Source organism: Denticeps clupeoides, chromosome 6 (genome assembly GCF_900700375.1).
Source record: "Denticeps clupeoides chromosome 6, fDenClu1.1, whole genome shotgun sequence".
Classification (NCBI taxonomy): Eukaryota; Metazoa; Chordata; class Actinopteri; order Clupeiformes; family Denticipitidae; genus Denticeps; species Denticeps clupeoides.
In genome coordinates, this window is record NC_041712.1 from 9,404,990 (window position 1) to 9,427,848 (window position 22,859).

General features: G+C 39.8%; 4 protein-coding genes across 4 annotated transcripts; 2 read left to right on the top strand and 2 right to left on the bottom strand.

Annotated features, from left to right (window-relative positions):
• Positions 1–1,711: 1,711 nt before the first annotated feature.
• On the top strand, positions 1,712–4,337 carry LOC114792149 (beta-1,3-galactosyltransferase 1-like). Its single transcript, XM_028983045.1, has 2 exons — positions 1,712–2,663; positions 3,158–4,337. Exon 1 carries the CDS (start codon positions 1,712–1,714, stop codon positions 2,609–2,611), a length of 900 nt encoding a protein of 299 aa, XP_028838878.1. The 3' UTR covers positions 2,612–2,663; positions 3,158–4,337.
• A 916-nt stretch (positions 4,338–5,253) lies between these two features.
• On the bottom strand, positions 5,254–6,195 carry LOC114792150 (odorant receptor 131-2-like). Its single transcript, XM_028983046.1, has one exon. It carries the CDS (start codon positions 6,193–6,195, stop codon positions 5,254–5,256), a length of 942 nt encoding a protein of 313 aa, XP_028838879.1.
• Positions 6,196–7,506: 1,311 nt separating this feature from the next.
• On the bottom strand, positions 7,507–8,466 carry LOC114792151 (odorant receptor 131-2-like). The gene has a single exon (XM_028983047.1). The coding sequence runs from the start codon at positions 8,464–8,466 to the stop codon at positions 7,507–7,509; it is 960 nt and encodes a 319-aa protein (XP_028838880.1).
• A 6,388-nt stretch (positions 8,467–14,854) lies between these two features.
• On the top strand, positions 14,855–22,225 carry st14b (ST14 transmembrane serine protease matriptase b). Its single transcript, XM_028982912.1, has 19 exons — positions 14,855–15,154; positions 15,818–15,950; positions 16,056–16,177; positions 16,326–16,396; positions 16,484–16,662; positions 17,117–17,149; positions 17,397–17,631; positions 18,077–18,225; positions 18,329–18,426; positions 18,512–18,609; positions 18,815–18,948; positions 19,031–19,135; positions 19,606–19,713; positions 19,803–19,919; positions 20,110–20,235; positions 20,624–20,807; positions 21,024–21,298; positions 21,382–21,518; positions 21,607–22,225. Exons 1-19 carry the CDS (start codon positions 15,119–15,121, stop codon positions 21,766–21,768), a joined length of 2,502 nt encoding a protein of 833 aa, XP_028838745.1. The 5' UTR covers positions 14,855–15,118; the 3' UTR covers positions 21,769–22,225.
• The last annotated feature ends 634 nt before the right edge of the window (positions 22,226–22,859 follow it).

Here is a 22,859-nt window from a genome sequence, read left to right on the forward strand (position 1 = left end):
TTTTCAGTATACCTCACTGATATTCCAAGCATTTCCAAGCAAGTTGACATTAAACTTCATACTTGGGGTTTAAACACAACTTACTCAGTATATAGTACCAAGGTCTATCAAATAATGATTTAAACCAGGACAGATAGGATTACCTCTGATTAATCAAAGGATCATTTCATTTTCAAAAGACTGTAAAATTACAAATAAGGATTTAATTTAAGGACTTGACCTGCCTGTTCCAGCTTGAAAACAGCTTGAATGAACCGCTTGTTTGCACAAGGGCTGAAAGAAAACTGTGATCAATAGGAAATGTTGATGATGAATGGCTGCATGGATTAGCATAAAGCATTGTGTCAGGGCAAATGTTCTCCTCCCTCATACTTACATCCTCCCTCAGTCCCGAAGGCATTTTATGGCAACAGGTCGGCCAAACTGGTGTACCAGAGCAGCTTCTGATAACTTTACAGGTAAGACACTCACACAATCCCATAATTGAGATTTTAGGATCAGACACATCTTCAAGAAATTTAGTTTCATGGTCTTGCTGGTCATGTTCTCTATCTCTATTAACCTGTATTTAACATACTGTTAGAACGGTCAATCATTGGATAACAAAACTTATTATTATTATCATTAATTAACACATCAATATTCAATTTCTACTTTTAATGTAAGTGACATAAGAAAGAAACATTCTCAGTGGCTATTTCAGGACGAGCACTTGGAATGGTATTAAATCTTTTTTCTTTTTCACATTACTCCATAAATACCTTGACCCATTAAATAATTTTTTTTACGTTAATGTTTGTGGCAGTGATTTAAAGTGTGACACAAATGGGTGACAAATTATGTGAACTGAATAGATCTGGGAATAATTACAGCAAGAGTCACCGTGATACAGATATATAACAGATATAAGCTTTTCAGATGGCGCATGGTACAGTATATCAGGCTTAGAATAAAGGTGCAGCCGTTCTGTCCCAATGGGTGTGGTGTCTTTCAGCACAACAATGCATCCACTCACAGGCCGTGAATGTCACTGAATTATTGATTATGTTTATGAAAGTTATAGAAATCATGTGCTGTGAGCAGCAGAACTCAGTCAAACTTAAAACCTGCTGGAGATTCTGTCATCCCAACCCCATATTCTTAACACCAAAAATGTCTTTCACTAGAGAAACCAATGGTGTTGGTGTGTGGTGTGTGGTGCGTGGAAGGGTGGTAGTAGCCCAGTGGATAGCACACTCGTCTATGAACCAGAAGACCCAGGTTCAAATCCCACTTACTACCATTGTGTCCCTGAGCAAGACACTTAATCCTAAATTGCTCCAGGGGGGGGGACTGTCCCTGTAACTACTGATTGTAAGTCACTCTGGATAATGGTGTCTGACAAATGCTGTAAATGTAAAGTGTAAGTGGAAGAGGTTGTTCTAGAAACTTGTGATACTTTTCACGTTTGTAACACCCTTTTTGTTCCTTCCCTACAGTCTGAAAGTAAAAATCCAGAACAAAGTAACTTTCAGCATCGCCTGGTTCCCCCTGGAAGATGATGGCAATAACTGAAGAGAAAATCCAAGACCATATTCCAGAAATGAAAGCAGCATGCAAACCTAAATGCTCGTTCTGCTTTCCTATAATTCTCATTTTTAGCTTTAGCTCTTTGTACTACTTCTGCCCTAATGACATTTCAGCACATAGGATATCAGGAGAACAAAGGATAATGCAAAATCCTAGATCATTGGCAACAACAAAAGCAGCATCAGTTGCCCCAGTTTTTAAACCACTGGATCCATATATCGTAGCTTATCCACATATATATCACTTCATCCTGAATGAGCCGTATAAGTGCCGAAAGGAGAGACCCTTTTTGGCCCTGATTGTACCAGTGGCGCCGAAGGACCGCGTGCATCGTGAAGTCATCCGTAAAACGTGGGGCAGCGAGAGGGTGGTGCTTGGTAAAAATGTGACTCTATTCTTCCTGCTGGGTTTGCCAAGTGGGGAGGACAGAGAGAACATGCAGCAGAATTTGCTCCTGGAATCTGCAGAACACCATGACCTGCTGCAGAGTGACTTTGTGGACAGTTACAACAATTTAACCATCAAGACCATGGTGATGCTGGAGTGGCTGAATGCCCACTGTCCTAAGGCCACGTTTGCTATGAAGATAGACTCAGATGCGTTCCTCAACGTGCCAAACCTGGTGAAACTGCTCCTGGAAGCTCCACACAAAAACTACATAACTGGTCTTGTGGTAAATAATTCTCCTGTGGTGCGGAATACCAATTCCAAGTGGTACGTTCCTGAGGAGGTTTTTCCAGAGCCGAACTATCCCACATATGTTTTGGGCTTGGGCTATGTACTTTCCTTAGACTTCAGCAGGAAGCTAGTGGAAGCAGCTCAGCACGTTAGAGCTGTCTACATAGAAGACGTCTACCTTGGCATGTGCATGAAACACCTTGGCATCTTACCCACTTACCCACCCAGCTGGTCAAGGTTTGATGTTTATGTGAAACAGCCTTACAACTGCAGTCATTATCCAAAGCTGGTTCTTTCCATGACAAGCAGCCCCAGTCACCAGGAAAATTTCTGGATGATAGTCCAGAGGCAGCAGTGTACATGAGACAGACTGGACACACAAAGATAAAGACGGAAATGAAGACTGAAATGAAACTGTGAGTTTACACACACTTTAGGGCAAAAACTGCGAAATTAACATGGGACAAATGGGTCAGGCAAAGACATATATTTAGTTACTTACAATTATATAACTGGATGGGTTTTCCATTTGATTTATTTGATTTTGGTTGCAATTTGTCTTAGTGACTAGAATAATGTATAATAATGTTATACTAGAATAAAATCTCCATAGGTTTCACACCAGGCCTCTGCTAATGACAAAATGTGAGCATGGTAGACTTGCTCTCAGGTGGCCTTGCTTACTTTGTGGTAACTGCACAGTCTCTGCAGTTTGAGCAGAAGTGTTGTGTTGCTGAAAACAGATGACAGTTTTTTTGGAGTTGAAAATGTTCAACAATATTCTTTGCCTCTTTGAAATGAATTCAATTGTCCCCTCTGCCTCATACAGTATTATGTGTAATAGATACTGTAATATTACTGCAGTTTTGGATATTTCATGCAGTTCCACTCACTCTTCTCTTTAATACAGCAATATTTTTGAACAGTCTGTGGCACCCAGAACCACAGGGAATCCATGAATATCCATTCATATCCATTAATACAAGCTGCTGCTTCTTTGGTGTTCTGTTGAAAGTGAAGGAAAAACAATGAACTGCAGATATTTGTACAATGTCGCTGCATTTATTAATGGAAATTGTCAAGCCAAATTGTCAAGCCAAATGTTTCATCCTGGTAAGAGAGGATATTTTAATTCACAGGGATATTAAAATAAAATTCAAGCAAGAGGGATCAACTGCAATTCCACATAATAGTAGACCGTGCAATCACAATTTACAGTGGAAAAAGTAGAAAATGGAAAAGGAACTCTGAATAATGGAAAATCAAATAAACACACTTCTAAACTTTGTGGAAAGACTTCCCATAACATTATGCATATTAAAGTTTAATCATTTATAATGAGAGGCCATTAAAGTTCATGTTTGTGTAAAGGCTGGACTCCCAACAATATAGTCTATTTATAGTTAATTGCACACAGTCTTGTTTATTAAGATGAATCCAATTCCCTCTTATTACTAAACGTATCACTCACTAAACATTGGACACATAGTTTATTAGTGCAGTTATTTGCACAACTGAGAAGTTTAATTATGAATGATTATATTATATTTACCATGGGCGTCTCATAAGGGAGAATTATTTTTCTATCAAATTGAACCACTGCAACAGTAGTTGTATTTGTTCTTGAAAATCTTGAAATATTTTCCTTGGCATTTGATCTGCCACTGGATGTCACTGTATACAGAACAGGTGTGCACACTAAATGGAAGTCAAACCAAAATTGAAAAGACAAATAAATTAAGAAATAGACATTCTAAGATTCTAAAGTTCTCAATGTAACAGCATACAAAACATTCTTAACACATCCAGCCTAATCTCAGTGAAGATCAGGTGGGGTTTTGGCAGGGGGTCCTTCTGCTCCAAAATAGAAAACCACCACATGTAGGTGTCATTTCAGAAAGTTAATGTAAATGTAAACCACTAGATGGCACTGGACACAAAGAAAAGTATCTACAGGACACCTGTGCATAACACTGTCTCCTCTTTTGGCCCTTTTGGAGCAAGAATAATCCCAGGCAACCTTTCTCTGTAAGTAAACAGGACATCTAGTTTGTTAGTTCATGACATTGACATTGGTTTGCGTTATGGACCCTTAGGGCATTGTCATAAACCGGCATACTGCTTATTAGTATTAGCACAGTAATTAAAATTAGTATTATGTTTTACCAAGGAGACAAACAGTGTAATGTATCGTGTTGGCTTGTTCTTCCATTTGGTTGCTGTAACATTCAGCTGGTTATATGGGTTTATAGTGACTATTTTTATGACATATTAAATTGACAATTTTTGACAAGTGTTTCTGTATTAACTATTTTATAATAGACAGCATGTTGTTATAATGTGGCATTTATGATACCATGGCCAGATTCATATGAAATGCTGAATTAAATTTGATTGCAGATATCTCCAATATTGTTTCTAAGATGACAATGTAAAATAGGTTGTAGCCTGCATATCCTTGAATCAAATTGCACCAAATATTTTCCATTATAAAATAAAAGCAGGGATTAAGATGATATTTGTTTTAATCATCTTCACAAATACTCATAGACCTCATAAATCATTCTTCTCTGTATCATTTTACTTAAATTAAATAGCATACAAAAACACAGTTTGGGGGAAAAATACATCATTCAAAAACATCAGTCAATATACAGAAAATATTTCTGTGAAATAATGTATTACATGAAAAATTATGCTTACTGTATATTCAAGGTCATACAATAACAAAAATCACATAGGATAAGGTAAAATAGCATTACTTCACAGACGTGTCAATTGATTGGTCATAGAGATGGGTGTACACAGATAGTTAATAAATGTCAAAGATTATTGATATTCAGACACACATCAATTTAGCACTATTTGCAATAATTTCATGAATTAATTTAAATAAACTTCTGTTTTATTTCTTATCTCAGTCAAAAATTACATTTCATGCAAATACAATCGTGACTTTATTAAATTTAATAATTATACAGCAGTGAACCAACTAACCCTTAATAGCTAATTTATGTTACCTCTGGGCTTGACTTTTTTAATGTGGAAGGTGAAATAATAAAAGAAGAAGGGCTTTAGCGCCTCGTCTCTTAAACCATATATAAGGGGGCTGAGGCATCGAGGCAGAATGAGAACAACAAGAAAGTTCAAATAAAGTAGATAATTGAGCAGAACGCCGCTGCTAATTGAAGCCAGAGATACATCAATGAAAGCATACAGAAAGCTGTTTAGACACAGAACTAACTGAACCAGGTGGAGAAGAACAGTCTTCTGGGGTTTCTTAGCAGATTCTTCATCTGAAGAAACAGATCTGGCTATTCGTATGATGCTGATGTATGTGAAAAGAATGACAGCAGCAACAACCACAAAGTATGACGCGTTGAAAATCTTTGCCATATTTCCTTGCCAGGATGTGATTATGAAGCCTTCACGCTTGCATATCATAGTACTGGTAAAAAATGTTGGATCCATTATTGATGTAAACAGAATGTCTATGACAGAGTTCACTGTCCCAAGAAACCAGATAATAATGACTGCAAGGCTGGTTTTCTTCTGAGTGGCTATTTCACTGTGTCGCAAAGGAAAGCATATTGCCACGTAGCGCTCAAGTGACATCACACTTAAATACAATGGAGAGTTGATGAAAGTGGAACTACAAAGGAAGAGGATGACTGAGCACACGGCTTTGGCAATCTTGATAAAAATCACCGCCAAAATAAACACTATAAACGAGAAAATCAGATTAATGGTGTCACTGCAAAGCAAGTGGGTAAAAAGAATGTAACGTGGTGTCTCCCTAAAGATGGCTTTTCTCTGAAGAGCAAACAGCATAACGCTGTTGATGTAGGTGAACATTGCAACGCTCATAATTACCATCACTGTTACAGCCACTGAATTAAATACATTTTGTCGCAGACGCACATACTGATTGGAATCATTTGTAGACATATTCAAATCTGTAAAAAGCTGTAAAGTTAAATGACTTAAAAGCAAATAAATAGTAATGAAAAGGATGAAACTCGGCACTGAAGTCGAGCAGCAAAGTAACCTAAAGGGTCATGGAGTGGTTGTGTTGTTTATATCCATGCACCCGAGCCTTCTGTTCTGAGCTACAGATGCCTGAAACCTTTTTATAATGAAGCAGAGTGGTGGCATTATGACACTGACTGTATTGTCCAAAAGGAATACTCATCACCCCATTCCACCTGGAAATAATGATGTAATGCAAATATTAATGTAATAGGAATCCTTGTATTTTCAGTACAATTACATTTGATTGAACTATTAAACTATTTTAAATTTTATTTTTTAAATGGCTGATTATAGGTGACCTTATAGGTGACATTTTATGGCTGATGCAAGCAAGTTGCATTTAAACAATGCATTTAAGAATTAAAAACATATCTGAAGCCATATCTGGGCTCTAATGCCTGAATTTTTTGTCAGAGTTTATACAGCATAATCCACTCATTTAATTCATGCATTTTGGAAAACATTGCTGATTTGATGCGCTATCTTGATTTACCTCATACCAGTGAAACTGAGACAAGAAGGATAGCTGTTTTCAGTCATACATGCTTTACTATATACTACAGACAACAAATGCTAAAATTGCCACAAGCCACATTATCATTGTCCTTACAGTATTGTTAAAATGTTTAAAGGTTTTTAATCCTTAAACAGTAACTGTAATGCATTTATGACCTCTTATAAGTAAAATCAGCAAACAATATTGAATTGGAGCAGCATATACCTGTTAGCCACAATCTAAAAATGTCATATTTATTCATCTTTTCTCAAAAATGTACAAATTTGCAAATCATGTGCAAAATCAGTACAGCCAGTAGCAGCAGATAAGACACACATAAGTCTTACGTCAACCACACAATTAGCTTTTAATACACCATATTAGAATCTGCTAAAAAAGCTGATAATGCATGACTACACTTTTGAATATGTAAGCGCAGGAGGCAAAGTGAGTTTTGATTAAAAATATTAGGGTGGTAGTAGCCTAGTGGGTAAGACACTCGCCTGTGAACCAGAAGACCCAGGTTCAAATCCCACTTACTACCATTGTGTCCCTGAGCAGGAGACTTAACCTTAAGTTGCTCCAGGGAGACTGTCCCTGTAACTACTGACTGTAAGTCGCTCTGGATAAGGGCGTCTGATAAATGCTGTGAATGTAAATGTAAATATTAGGATCTGAAAAATATAGTAAATGTCGATAAACAGATAAGCCTTCTTTTGCAAGCTTTTGTATTATGACTTCATGTCCACAGTAGATGTTACCACAGGTGATCTGCACTTTAAGTACACCAAGAATAAGTGGCGTATAGTTTCATCTCTCAGCCCATAGATCAGTGGGCTCATGCATCGAGGCAAAACAATTACAAAGATAAAGTTCAAATATCGCAAATTCACAAACACAGAAGTGGTTGTCATGGCCAGCAGCTGTTCAATTTGTGAATATACAAAAGTATTAAGACAGAAGGCAAGTTGAATTATGTGCAGGAGGATTGTCTGACGGGCTTTAATAGCAGAATCTCTGTTTGTAGGGATAGTCCTGACTATGATTATAATGCTGATGTACGTGAAAATGAGTACAACTGTGACTGAAACAAAGCAAAAACCGTTGAACACTTGAAATGCAACAACCTGCCATTTTGCGACAAAGAATCTCTCTCTGGTACAAACAGTTTGGGATGTTTCAAATGTGGGATCAAGAGCAAAAACAGAAATGAGGTCAACAGTAATGCTGACTGTGGAAATTAGCCAAGTAAACCCAAGAGCTAGTCCAGTTGTTTTTGGTGTGGCTATTTTGCAGTGTAGAAATGGAAAACACACTGCCACATAGCGCTCCAGTGACATTAAAGCCAATGTTAAAGGAGCGTTACGCGAACAGCTTGCAGATATCAATACAAATACAGCACACACAGCCTTCGCCAAATTCAAGAGAGCCATTGCAAAGATGTATATGACAACAGTCACCACCAGTGTAATGGAATCTACACAAAGCATGTGGGTGAAGAGAATGTAGCGGGAAGTTTCTCTGAAGACGGTTTTGCTCCTAAGAGTGATTAGCATAATGCCATTTATACAGACAAAGGGAAAGGACAGCAGAAATACAAAAGCAATTTTTATCCCCAGCACTGTATTGATTTGTCTAAAAATATTTTGTTCAGGTATCCAAAGGAGTTCTGTCCTGTTGGTGAGCTCCATTAATTCGCTGCAATGGAAAGAGATGATTAAAATAGTGCATAAAAGCCATTAAGGTAATGAGCCCCCCCAAAAAAGGCAAATCTAATTATCGGAGTAAAACAATATACTGACAGAGTTGAGACCGGCAGTACTTCAGTTTATTTACTGTAGCACTGCTGGCAAGTCACTGAGTCATGTGCGCACCCATCCATTTCATGGTGTCCATTATCTAACTATTTAAATAATGATAAAAAACTCTATATAATTCCAAAATCACCTATAATCAGCAAGAAAAGTAAGTTTTACAAAAGAGCAAAGGTAGCCCATAATGCTTAAAGAATGGAAACAAGCTAGAATGATCTCTGTTCCCTTTGCCTATTATCCAACTGCAGGTCGGTTCTGACTTTTATAGCAGCATGACATCACAGCATGGGGTGATAGTCTCTACCATTCTCTAGCCCTCAGTGGTTCAGCCCACTGCCTTCCCCTATAGAATAACACACCCTGTGACAGTGGGTGGACACATTCACTATAATCTTTTACATTTTTTCAACAAATCTGAACCTGGTCACCGGGTCTGTCCTGGTCAAATATTATACATTTGAATGTTTATCAGTGAAAGTGTTGTTTGAATTGAGGCACTGGCGTACTTGATTCCAACTTTCTTAAAACATTCCAAAAACAGCAATTGTTTCGTATTGTTTTGTACACTTACAAGTGCAAGGTTTGCATATCTCCTGTCACTCACGTTTTCAGCAGGTAGGCAGTGAGTGGAATAGTGAACAGTATCTTAGGTTGCAAGAAGATGTTTTCAAGCATACTGTCAGCAACCCAATCTGTCCTTTTTTGGTCCTGAGTAGAAATAATTGGAAAAGAAGTGGAAAGACATTTTTGAAACCATTTTTTTCTGAAGGCCTTTTAAAGTGCTCTTAGTTGTCAGGTACAAAAAAGATGGACCACTTAAATACAAATTTTAACTTAAAAATTAGAGTAGCTATGGGACTAGCCACCATTAATTCACTTTCATTTTCACCACAAAATTTACTGATGGGATAGCAGTGCTTCTTTAGTGGTTGCATTAAGTGCCTCTGTATTTTCTTGGTTTACAATGATAAAAGAAAAACTGAAATACATCTGTATTTAGATCAAATTCAAACAAAAATTATATACATGCACTCTGAATATATGTACAAAACAAACAGATTCTCACAGTTCCCATTCATTGTTAAATTTGACTTTGATGTGTTTTCATGGTGCCATCACTGCTATAAATAGGCCAGCCCTGACCCTAGCTGAATCCTGCCATCACAGCTGACATTCTTGTCTGAAACTTTGTCATCATCATCCTCACATTGTGCCATGCTCTTTTCCTTGCCATGTTTACCAGTTACTGTGAACAGAAGTGGACAGAAGATCACCAAAAGGCATACACTTAAACACACCACATCCTCTTGGGGTATTCCATTATAAAATTGATGTGTATTTGAAACCACTATCTTTAAAAGAAACCACTATCTCTTTTGCATCCAGATTTTACTGGTATTTATTCAAATCCATTTCTCCCTTTAGCAATGAAATCAATCTATTGAATCACCATACAAACTGAGCTTTTGAACTGAGCATTGAATAATTTCATCACAATTGCAAAAAGTTATTAGATGTGTTAACCCCATGTGTAAATAAAATAGACCTTGTTGTAAGTACTTTTCAGTTTTACTAACTACTACCTCAACCTGTGGGGAGGCACGGTCTCTACAGATAATTTATTAAGGAAGAGAAGAAGTTTGAACAAGTGTTTCCATAACAATTTTAATAAAAATGTGCCTTTTTAAAATCCTGATACAACCTTTGCCATTTTGGGACTTTCCCTTACCTTTACCATGCCTCACTTCTGCACCTCCTTTCCCCTTGAGCCCTGAGACATGACAGACACAGCTAGACCAATAAATAGTTTGCAACGTGTTGTATTTGTTCATGTGTTATAGTTGCTTTGCTTTCAGGTTCATCACTGGTGGTGACTGTTGTCATTGAGATTTATATCACATACTTAGATGGTCTTTTCCTTTTATACAGTAGATATTAGACGGCAGTATCAGTATCAGAGCGAGTTATGCGTTAGCATTTCTTCAAGGTGTTAGAGTCCAAACAAGTTCAGTTGTATCTACAAGTGACCTTCAGTGGTGCCTGTCTGCAAGGCTACACTCTCTTCAGGCCTGTTGGGGGTTTAGCTGTTTGGCTTGACGGATAGCCAGGAGGTTCTGGTGGTCCGTCAACTCCTCCAGAGCCCACGTGATGGCCAGATACCACATAATGCTGCTGAGTTGGGCTGAACTTCTTGAAAAAGCAACATGGGTGTCACAGGTTAAAACCGCACTCACTAAAATTGTGTCCCTGAGCAAGACACTTAACCAAAAGTTTCTTTAGGGGAACTGTCCCTGTTACTACTAATTGTAAGTTGCTTTGGTAGTTGTTAGAGGGAAATGGGTGCTGTGGACAGGGGCAATAACGCCACTGCATCCAGTTTCCCAGGATCCATGGCCACACCCTGGTAAACCCAGAAATATTGTAGAACACTTTTCCAGTTTAAGTGAAAGTGAAGTGATTGTCGTTGTGAAACACTGCAGCTCAGCACACGTGCACACAACAAAATGTTTCCTCTGCTTTTAACCATCACCCTTGGTGAGCAGTGTGCAGCCATGACAGGTGCCCAGGGAGCATTGTGTGGGGATGGTGCTTTGCTCAGTGGCACCACAGCAGCACCTTGGCAGACGGGGATTCGAACCGTCAACCTTTTGATTACAGGGCCGCTTCCTTAAACACTAGGCCACCACTGCCCCGCCGTGGTGTGACATTACAGTCATTTGGGCGAGCAGTCTCTTGAACACTACCCTCACATGCTGGACATGTGACAATATCAAGGTTCCAGCCAGTTATGGTGGCAGTGTGTTCCCCATTGGAGTATGAGACCGGAAGACCAGGAGCTGTCCCAAGACGATAGGTAAGGTGGCGACTGTGGTGATGATGAATCTAATAGCTTCCTGGTGGTTGTTGGTGGAGAGGCAGATGGGAGTGGTATGATGTGCGATGATGCCAGGGGATGACAGTTGAAAGAGGTGATGAAGATGGCCTGGCACAAAGGTTCTTTTGCTACCCCCAACTGCCATGAAGTTTCCACTTCTTCTGAGTCCACAAAGGCAGTGGCCAGAACCTGCCTGGATCCCCACAGAAGGTGGCCCTGCAAGGTGAGGAGAGAAGAGACTGTCCCACTTTCCCGACTGGAGGAGCCAGATAGTCCGATGATGACTTGAAGAGGCACAATAAGCACACAGATTTTCAACAGCATTCGAACGTTCCGGAAAGTGAGGTGTTGCGCCCTCTTGCGACAGATGATTTATGGTGATGGAGAATTACCGTGTCATAGCTGCAAACTTTGCTTCACGCTCAGTCATTCTGCCACAAGAAATGATTGTTGCAAGACGGTGAATCCAATTGTGAATGTACACAATCAAGAAGGCGAGTCTCACTTTTAATCTAGTAAAACATATGTAGATTTACTGGAACTGGAAAGTGCACAGCAAGTAGGTGAGGCCATACAGGAAGTACAGGTTGGTTGATGCAGTCTGAAGACAGCATCAGAATCAGTCCAGAAGTACATAACATAAAAGGTTTGAGAATGGTCTTGCCCAAGATGTCTAAACAAAAAGCCACTTTGCTTTTCCCTGGAAACTATAAAACTCGACTATATAAATTCACACGTTTAATTAGGGTTTTCAGGCCCAAATCTACAACATAATTTATAGAATTAGGCATCTTTCTTTGTCAGTAGCCTAGTGGCCTAGTAGCCTAGTGGGTAACACACTTGCCTATGAACCATGTGAACCAGGTTTAAATTCCACTTACTACCCTTGTGTCCCTGAGCAAGACCCTTAATCCTAAATTGCTCCAGGTGGACTGTCCCTGTAACAACCTGTAAGTTGTCCCTTGTAAGTTGCTCTGGATAAGGGTGTTTGATATGTGAAAAGCATTGTCATTGTGATACACAGCACAGCACACAGTGCACACAATGAAATGTGTCTTCTGCTTTCAACCCATCACCCTTGGTGAGCAGTGGGTAGCCATGACAGGCGCCTGGGGAGCAGTGTGTCGGGACGGTGCTTTGATCAGTGGCACCTCAGTGGCACCTTGGCGGACCGGGATTCGATCCAGCAACCTTCTGCTTCCTTAACCGCTAGGCCACCACTGCCCCATAAATGTAATAAATACACATTAAATATACCTGGTGGTGTACCAGTCAAAAGGTTGGACACATCTATTCAGTTATAGGCCTTGCATTTGACACAGGACTATAAAACAACACAGGTGAGGTTATGTAATAAACAAAAAAGTAGTAAACAAGACAAAAATCTGTACATTTGATTTTTTTTGTGATAGCAGCATTTCACACTCTTGGCTTCTTTTGACCAAGTTAGAAAACAGGCATGGTTTTCCAACAGTCCTGATGGTTTATGCTGAACACATTCTCATCATGTGTTAATTCTCATCATGTCATCATCAAATCTCTCTTGTTAATTAGCATCTCATGAAGCGGCTTTTGATGATGACAACAGTGAACAAAGCAGCCATGAAGGTAAAAAGAGGCGACTCTGACAAAACTGATTCAAACATACTTCACTTTCTCCTGCAACAAAAGTACCAAATATGTTTCTTGCATTGGATTCTTCAAAACAGCTCAATCTTTATCGCCATAGCCACCACAGAGTCGGTGTCTCCAAACCTTTGACTGGCAGTGTATTTAGTAATGTTTTCATACTGAATAAATTAATCTGTGTAAGAGGGACACATTAAGAATTGTGATGTTATGTTTTTCTTCGCTCCTGCTTTATCATTAACTTCTCATTAATCATGTATGAGGCCTCGTGTCTGTCTTAGGCCTCCTTGGTGCACCGTAGAGGTGTCATCACATACTGGAAAACAGGGCTCCTCTGGGTAAAGAGGCTGTTTTTGATGGGACTCATTCCATTTAGCAGGAGGAAGAGGCAATTTTTGCATCATATGAGGGAGTTGAAATGACTAGATTCAGGATGAGGTACAAATTCTATGACGAGGGAAGTGTTCCTACAACTGGTCTACAGCAAAACAGATGCTGTGTTTATTGTTTCAGTCTCTGTCAGATCCGGGAGTGTCCACAATTCCTGCAAAATAGTGTCACAAGAGACTGAGAGAGAGATGTTATTCACTAAATAATAGAAATATGATGCAAGGTGGCAAACAAGGTGGTAAGCTGTTTGTTTTAAACATTTTAATGACAAGGCAAGGGACTGGGTCAGACGGGACAGAATTTCATATCCCCAAAACAACTTTGCAAACAACTCCAGTGAAAACAACCATGGAAAAAGGTCTGAATGAATCCACTAGGGTCAGTATTGTTTAGTCATCAGGAAGAATGTGTCCTGGCTGGTGCGGAAGTCAATCAAGCCTGGTCATTTATAGTCACTTCTTAAACTTGGTGTGTAGATGGAAAATATGTAAAAACTACCAAACACGTACCAGATTTGTAAAAATGAGAGAATGGTGACTACAGGTCCTTTTGAAGTTTAAGTTAAAGCAATTTAAGGCCTCTATTGCATTTCATGACAATTGGGGTGTCTGTCCTGGAAAAATGAGTGGAATAGTTTTCCCTCTGCCAGCTGTTTTCAAAATCATTGCACTATTCAAACACTTTCACTAACCACTTAGTACTACTCAGGGTCCATTCGTAGGGTCCCTGTAGGGTCCCATTGCAGGACACCACAACCATTCAAACAGTACATACAAAATTAAACCAGAGAGCACCATGATAAATACAGCAGGAGAGGGAGGGTCATTATATTTCTGATTTATTTACAGCCATCTAAAAAAAAAAAAATCATTCATTAAAATTTGTATAAGAAATGCTTCTTGTTCTTTTAGTAATAGAAAAGAAATATATATTATTTATCTATTACAAGCTAAAAGTATCAATTATTCATCATTAAAATCTGTGTAAGTAATGCTTCCATTTCTTTTTGTGTCAATGACAGCCAAGAAAACTAGTAGTTACAGTGATCTTTAATATATTGGTTTATATCTTATTTAGTGTAATTTTCTGCTAATGTAACATGCTTGTGTTTCAAAGGCGCAAAGTGAAAATGGGACAAGTGCCCAGTAGGTGGGGCACACCTGTTTGTTCTTGACCTGCTTCTCTGTAGAAAAAATATAACACAACTGGAAATAAAGTTAACTAGATGGCTAGTTCAACTTAACATAAGATGTTTCCCAGCATAATACTGTAATATCCTAACAGGCATGGCCACTCATTACGCCTGACATCTGCGCAGGTAGCAACAAACAGTGAGTGTAGGTGGAGGTTTCACCTACGGGTGAAACTGGCGGGAGGAGTTCAGAGCAGCCGGGGCGGAATCTGGAGTAGGTGTAGTGACTGCGCTGTTGAATTATATGACAGATGTCACGAGCTGTTCAGTTGTACAAACTTCTCACATTGAATCAACTACACTGAAAGTCCTTCACTCGACCGTGATTTGGACAGACAGCAGTTGCAGGCCAAAGGTCATGTACGTGGCGCACATAGTGACGACGTGAGAACGGTTGACCTGAGGAGTGGAACAAATCTACAACTGCTGCTATTGTACCAAAAATGGAAATGGACAAGGAGGAAAAAGAACAGGAAACGGTAGGGACATACATGTATTTTAATGCTTTCTATTGTGCCATTCATTTACTCTACTGTTTTATTATAATATAGGAATATTATATTATTTTAGAATTTATTTTGCATTTGGATATGAAGGAGAACATTATTATTTTGTATATACCATCATGAAGAAAAGACTCCATAATATTTAATATTAATAATATTTCCCATTCCTTTACTGACAAAGGATGCACTGCAGGATAAGATTATTTAAAAATAATCTACATGTTTGTCCTTACATAAAGTATGAAAAATAGGTAAGCACTGAAGCAAATGCCATGATGATCCATAGCAATTAACTGCAGTGCCCCATGTAAGCAGGGTGAACAGGTTGAGGCAGAGCCACGACAGAGCACCCCTGCAGCTTTTTTTCACTTATGAAACGCATGTGTGGGAGAGGAAATGTCACCAGGACATTCTTAAAGAGGGTGGCCTCTGCGCCAGAAAGTTTCACATCAGCACAAAGCTATCTGGCAGGGTGTGGCTTCTTTAACACAACAACAACATCAATGTTAAAATACTACACTCATGTTCTCTAAGAAACTGCCAATTAACTAAGCTGATAAAGATTAACTTGTATGTTGAAAACAATATCTAGATATAATATAATACATATACTTGATCAATCAACCTCTCTCACAGTTCCTTGAGGATGACAAGCCCAAGAAACGTAAGAGGAAAATCGGGAAAAGGACAGGCAGAGCCGGGATTGTCCTGCTGGTGCTGGCAGCACTCACAGCTATTTTAACCGGAGTCCTGGTGTGGCACTTTCACCGTGAGTAACAATCCCTGTCCCTCTGTCACACTGCCCTTTGATCCCTGTGGTATGTGAGTGTGTGTGTGAGTTTATGAGGGCGTGAAACATTTACATTTTGGACAGATGTGCGGGTGAAGAAGGTATACAGCGGCTCAATGACGGTCAGTAATATGAGGTATCTGGACGCCTATGCAGATGAAGATAGTGCAGCGTTTAAAGATCTGGCACAACAGGTTTCACAGCAGGTGAGACACTTCTGGTCACATGAGCATTGGTTTTTATGGCTTAACTGCCACATATGTTCATATGTCATCTTGTTTGCAGAGACAATATTTGCTTTTTTCATGCATTTGCATGGACCAGTGTTCTTTTAATATCTTGATTATGTTCCAGCTCAAAGGATTATACTCCAAAAACTCATTGCTGGCCAGATATCATGTTAGCTCCATGATTCAAGGTTTCAGGTATGCAAAATGCACAGTCTTGCATTTACTAGTGATTCAATTCAGTGAAGCACTGCAAGACAACAAACACTTAATTTCTGTCGCCAGTGAAGAAAGTTCCTCTGGTGTGGTGAGCTACTACCAGTCAGAGTTTGATGCTCCAAAAAATGAGGAGTTTGCCGTGGACAGGGAGTTAATGAAGATGGACCAGCAGGAAGAAGGCCTGCAAGCACATAGATCCCAACAGCGATCCGGCAATCTGCTGGTGCAAAATGTCATATCAGGAGGTACTGAATGATTCAATAGGTCATGGGAAAATCTGATGCTGTTTTTAGTTGAACTTAACATAGATCCCACGCAAATGCAGAGCAGTGCAGGTGTTGGTGTGTGAGTGTGCCCTGTGTTGGACTGGTGTCCCACCCTTAGTTAGTCCCCGTCCTGTACCTACTGTCCCAGGATGGATTGCGGCAGCCATAACCCTGAGTTACAGGACTAAGCGGACATGGAATGCGAGTATGTGAGATATAGAAATGGAAGCATAATCACTATCACTGAAACCACATCTCCTTGTGAGTGGAATACATCAGCACATCCACCATCTTGGTGCGAGAAGGAGAAATGCAATTCAATGGCTCTTTAGTTTAAGCAGTATTTAGGCCAATTGTTTTTTGTCCTTGATGTTATAACAAGTCTGTAGTGTAATTTTTTTGCATTATAATCTGATTTGATCATATGTTACAGCCATTGATCAACGTCTGCAGAGAGCATTTGATGGTGAGAAACACATAGTGGCCCATACATTCTAGAAAACCCAATATTTCGTGCTATATCAAGCTAGATTAAAAGAACACTATCTTTTTGTGACATACATTCATTCTTACCACAATATAAAAAAACATAATTTTATATTTTTATAAGAAAACATGACAGGTGGTATATTGTTAATATTAAAATTAAGATTCTATGGTTCTACAATAGTTTAGGTGTGTTGACTTCACTGTCTTATCTTCTTATCTGTCAGGTCGTGACCTACAAATTGTGGAAACGACTCGAAATCAGACGGGCATAATAAAAACGCCTGGCTTTCCTGACACGATGTACGCTCCAAATTTTTATTATGAGTGGAGGATAAGAGGAGACCAAGGTTACAGAGTGAAACTGGATTTTAAGTCATTTGACCTGGAGCCCAACTGTAAAAAAGATTTTGTGAAAGTCTACGATTCCCTGTTTCCAATTGAGAAGCGAGTCTTGGCAGAGTGAGTGTCATTATTTAAAAATTATTACAAAACTGAAGTTGGTATAAATAAGACTTTGTCCAGTTGTTCAGATTGAAATGCAAGCTGCAAAGCTGTAATATTTAAAAAAAAAATTTGGCATAAAAGCACCAACTTCAAGGTCCTTCTGACCATCCTTGGGCATGGTTTATTCTGATTGGTCATGTCCCAAACACACCCCTGAATATTTAAGAGATTTAGGTCAAGCCTTTTCTGTTTTTTTTCCAGCATAAAGTCTGGTTTCAGAATAACAAAATGCTCTTGGTAACACCCATAAATGTTTCTTTCGCTTAAGCCCTGCCATTCAGTGTGTGTGTCACTTTAATGTGATGCGTGTGATCTACATACTCTGCAGATATGGTCTTCAATATATGTCCACTATATATTACCCTGCTGAATCTAATCGCCTGTTCGCAATGGTGTGCAGGAAATGTGGCTACATCACCACTAATGAGCGGCTGTCCTTCCTGTCCTCTGGCAACGTGATGTCAGTGGTCCTGGCCACAAGTGAAAAAATGAACTTCCCAGGATTTCAAGCTCAGTATGCTCAGGTCCGCAACAAGTACGAGAATGAAGGTACAAAAGGGCACTGTTCCCATGCAGGAATGGGTTGAAGCCTGTTAAAAATAAAGTTCTTCCCAACTACTGCAACTTGTGTTGTTCTCATGCTCGTGCACAGACTGTGTAGAAAAACTGACTGGGAACAATGGCAGTTTCACGTCACCAAACTTTCCCTTCAACTATCCGGCCCTCATCAACTGCGTCTGGGACATTGAGGTGAGGACATATCTCAACTCTCAACTCTCTTTAACTCAATGGTTGCCAGTTTACTGGAGTTCTGTTCTGGTTGTGTCTCTCTAAGGTACCAGTGGGAAAGCGGGTGAAAGTAGTCTTCACTAGATTTGTTCTCTCTGACTCCAAATCATGTGTTGCAGACTATGTGGAGATCAACAATGAGAAGTGAGTCATGCAGACACATTTTTATGAAATTAAATGTATTTCAAATCATGAGGCTCAAAATGTCCACCAACCCTAACCCTGTTTTTTTTTTTTAATTAACATGGTTAATGTGAATCTTAATATTTGAATTCCAATTTTAACCAGAATTTTTTAGCTCCAACCACTCTGTCACTTTGTAGACATTTTGTACTTCTCTATGATTCAGAATTTGTGGGACGAGGCACTCAAACAAAGTGTTCACCAGCCTGACCAACCACATGACAGTCAAATTCACCTCAGACAGATCCTTGGTGGATCAGGGCTTTTCTGCTCAATTTGAAGCGTTTGAGCCCAACAATCGTAAGTCTTGTGATGTCTGCGCTGAGTAAGATGGGGGAAAAAATGATGATGAATCGTTGTAACATTGTAATGTTTACCAAAGCTTGCCCAGGGAGGTTCTGGTGCTCCAACAACCTCTGCATTGAATCAGCTCTGAGATGTGATGGTTGGGTGGACTGTGAAGACAGCAGTGATGAAATTAACTGCTGTAAGTGTCATTCTTTGTATAAACCGGAGAATATAGCTGGGACAGTTTGTTACTAACATAAATACAGACTAAATACATATTTTTAATTGACCTTCTGCCAAAACATGTACTATTTACACTCAGTTATTCACCAGATTCATGTTAACTGTGTAAATGTGGACTTGTAACAGACTTTTGATCTCAGATTACATTTTCTGTCAGACCTCTTGTTAGAGGGCTACATTATCTAAAAGTAATTTGTTTTTAGCACGCTATCTTTAAAATGGAAGCAGTGTAGAATGATTAAATGATTAAATGAGTTAATGCTGAGGGGCTTTTTATAGCTTGGTTATACATGTGCTCTGACATTTTCATAATTTTTTTTTCCGTCTCAGCATGCCCTGAAAGCCAGTTAAACTTGTTCTTACCTCTTTACTTTGTCTCAGTAGCTCAGTTGCCCATCACATTTAAATGTTTTTCCGCCCCTCTAGTATGTGAAAGTTCTCAGATCAAATGCAAAAATGGCCTCTGCAAACCCCGATTCTGGGAATGTGATGGTGTCAGTGACTGTGGAGACATGACAGATGAAGAAAACTGCAGTAAGACTTGGTCCCAATAATGAGCTTTTAAAGAAACAAGAAAAAAACATGTCATGAAGGTTTTTTTTTTTCGTTCTTTCTGTGAACAGCCAACTGCACAGACACAGAGTTCGCTTGTAGAAATGGCCGCTGCATCCCACAGAACAAGCAATGTGACAGCAGGGATGACTGTGGAGATGGAAGTGACGAGTCCCTGTGCGGCAAATGTAAGTCCATTTTTACTGAAACAATTGCGACTGCTTAAACATGCAGCAAATAGGTTAAGTAGGTTAACTACTTGTATATACAGGTATCGTTGAGTTTCAAGGCAAAGTTCAACACAGATGAAATTGAAATTCCCTCACGTGAATTGAAATTGACTTTGTTCCTGGTGGCATGTCTTTTTTTGGCACCTAGCGATTGTCCTCGGGAGCTGCTCCGAGTTTACCTACAGGTGTAAGAACAATGTGTGCATCAGCAAGTTGAACCCAGAGTGTGATGGAGAGCAGGACTGTGAGGACGGCTCAGATGAGGCAGAGTGTGGTAAGCTTGGGTTTTTCCAATTTCTGACATGTGGACAGAAGGCATCAACAGAGGAAACAAGTCCTCAACAGAGGAAACAAGTCCTCAAGTCCTCTGTCAACAAGGGTGATGGGTTAAATGCAGAGGACAAATTTCACTGTGTGCACCGTGTGCTGTGCTTCTGTGTATCACCAGTGACAATCCTTTCACTTTCCATCAATTGTGCCAATTATTCCAATCTGTTTGTGCAAATATATCATGTCCCAAGCAGGAGACGTGTTTTTTTTCCACCTTAAAATAAGTGATACAATTTTATTCACAATAGACCCCCCAGGGTTACTAGCTTGGCACTAGCCTATGCGGGTGTTGTTTAATGAAATATTTTTATCTCTGTATGTGCTTTCTGCAGAGTATGGCCTAGCACCCCACCAGTCCTCTTTTATTGTGGGTGGGACAGAGGCAGCCGAGGGGGAGTGGCCGTGGCAAGTGAGCCTGCACATGGGCTGGAATGGTCACACATGCGGCGCCACCATCATCAGCAATCTCTGGCTTGTCACCGCCGCGCACTGCGTGCACAACACCGATGACGTAATGTGCGTATTTTCCACATCCCGCTCCACATTGTCGATCACAGTAGCCTTAGATCACCCGCAGCCAGATAGAACAAGTAATTAACAAGCCTGTCCTAACATGATATTCTATAGGGACACTCCTTGTTTTGGCTGTGAGGAAACTACTAAAATATAAGAAATAGGAATGTAGATGGGGTTAAATATCAATCAGAAAAACTATGAGTACATTTCTTGTAGGTATTCTCAAGCTGACCAGTGGAAGGCGTACTTGGGGCTTCATGTCCAGGGCCAGATAGACACAGGGGTTGTTGAGAAGGGCCTGAAGCAGATCATCGCTCACCCCCAGTACAACCATAACAACTATGATAATGACATCGCTCTCATGGAGCTGGACAGCCCGGTTTCACTCAACAAGCACATCTGGCCCATCTTCCTTCCCGCCGCGACACATGACTTCCCAGCTGGCAGGTCTGTGTGGATCACTGGTTGGGGCCAAACCCGGGAGGACAGTGGTGAGTAGGTTTGAGATCTTGCAATCATTATGAACTTCAGTTTCACTGAATGGTTATGCACTCTTTTTGAACCCAACACTCAGGATTCTTGCCAGTAGTGTTGCAGAAGGCTGAGGTTCGCATCATCAATGACACAATTTGCAATGAGCTGATGGGCAATATGATCACCCCAAACATGATGTGTGCTGGTGTCTTGACTGGGGGTGTGGATGCATGTCAGGTAAACTGTGCTGTTGCCATCAGTCCCATTCTTGTTAGTCTCAGCACCATGACTCAATGGATGCACTAAATCAGTCATTTTGTTCCAGGGAGACTCGGGTGGACCACTGTCTTCCAAGGAGGCAGCTGACCGCATCTTTCTGGCAGGAGTGGTCAGCTGGGGCGAAGGTTGTGGTCGCAGAAACAGGCCTGGGATCTACACGCGCATCACCAAGTACAGGGACTGGATTAAAGAGAAGACTGGAGTGTAGGAGAAAAGGAGTTTAGTAATTATGTTTGTGATGTGGCACAAAATCTTGTTTTGGAGCTTCCAAGAGTTTTTGCCACATCACAAACATAATTGCTTCAGGTTTAATAAAAGGCAAACAAATATCTTCTTTAGGCTTCTAATGTTAATGCATTTGTGTGCATGGAAAGGCTTATTTCAGTATTGATGATAATCCTTTGTCTCTCACTAGCCATTTTAAGACTTCATTAATGCTTGTGACAAGTTTTGTATGCTGCAACAGTTATGACTCTTTATTATTAAGTAACGTTATCCTCTGAAAAACATTACTTATTTTAACTTGTTTACAAGGTGTTGAAATGTGTATAATACAGTTGGATGTATATGCACAATTGTATATAAAGAAAACCAGAGTGTATTTTTATATGTTAATAACTGGTGAGATAAACTGTAATAAAACTTACCTACAGTCCCTGACAAAAGTCTTGTCGCTTGTGTGCAAATTGACCTCAAGTGCCACTGAAATATATTTCTAATCAAGTTTTTTTTTTTTTTTTACAAGAAACGGCTCATTTTATTCCCAACAGCTTTTGTAATAATGTTTCAGTGCAAAATGAAACTGTCAAAAAGTATTCTAATATTCAAAGCTTGTAAAGCCCATTGAGTCCATTATTGCAAAGACCTAAGTGTTGTCGCCTTGTCATATGAGCTTCATCTGTGACTAATTATGGATCAATTAGGTGTCAGGTGTATAAAAAGAACCCCAGTACACTAGACCTTCACATCAACTGCAACTAGACCTCTGCAAACATGCCTAATATTCACCCTGAGACTAAAGTGTTGATTTTAAAGAGGTTGAAGACCAGATCCCCTGCTGATGTGGCAGTCACCTTCAATGTGTCTCAGCGTCAAGTACAGAGGATAAAAAAAAAGATTTGAAGAGACTGGGGACGTTTTTGACAAGCCCAGGTCAGGCAGACAAGACAACTGGTCGAGAGGACCGTTTGTTGGCTCAAAAATCCAAGGCCAGCCCATTTTCCACTGTAGCAGAGCTCCACGAGACCTGGTCACCTGAAGTCCCTGTGTCAACTAGAACAGTTTGACCTTTCTGTCTTG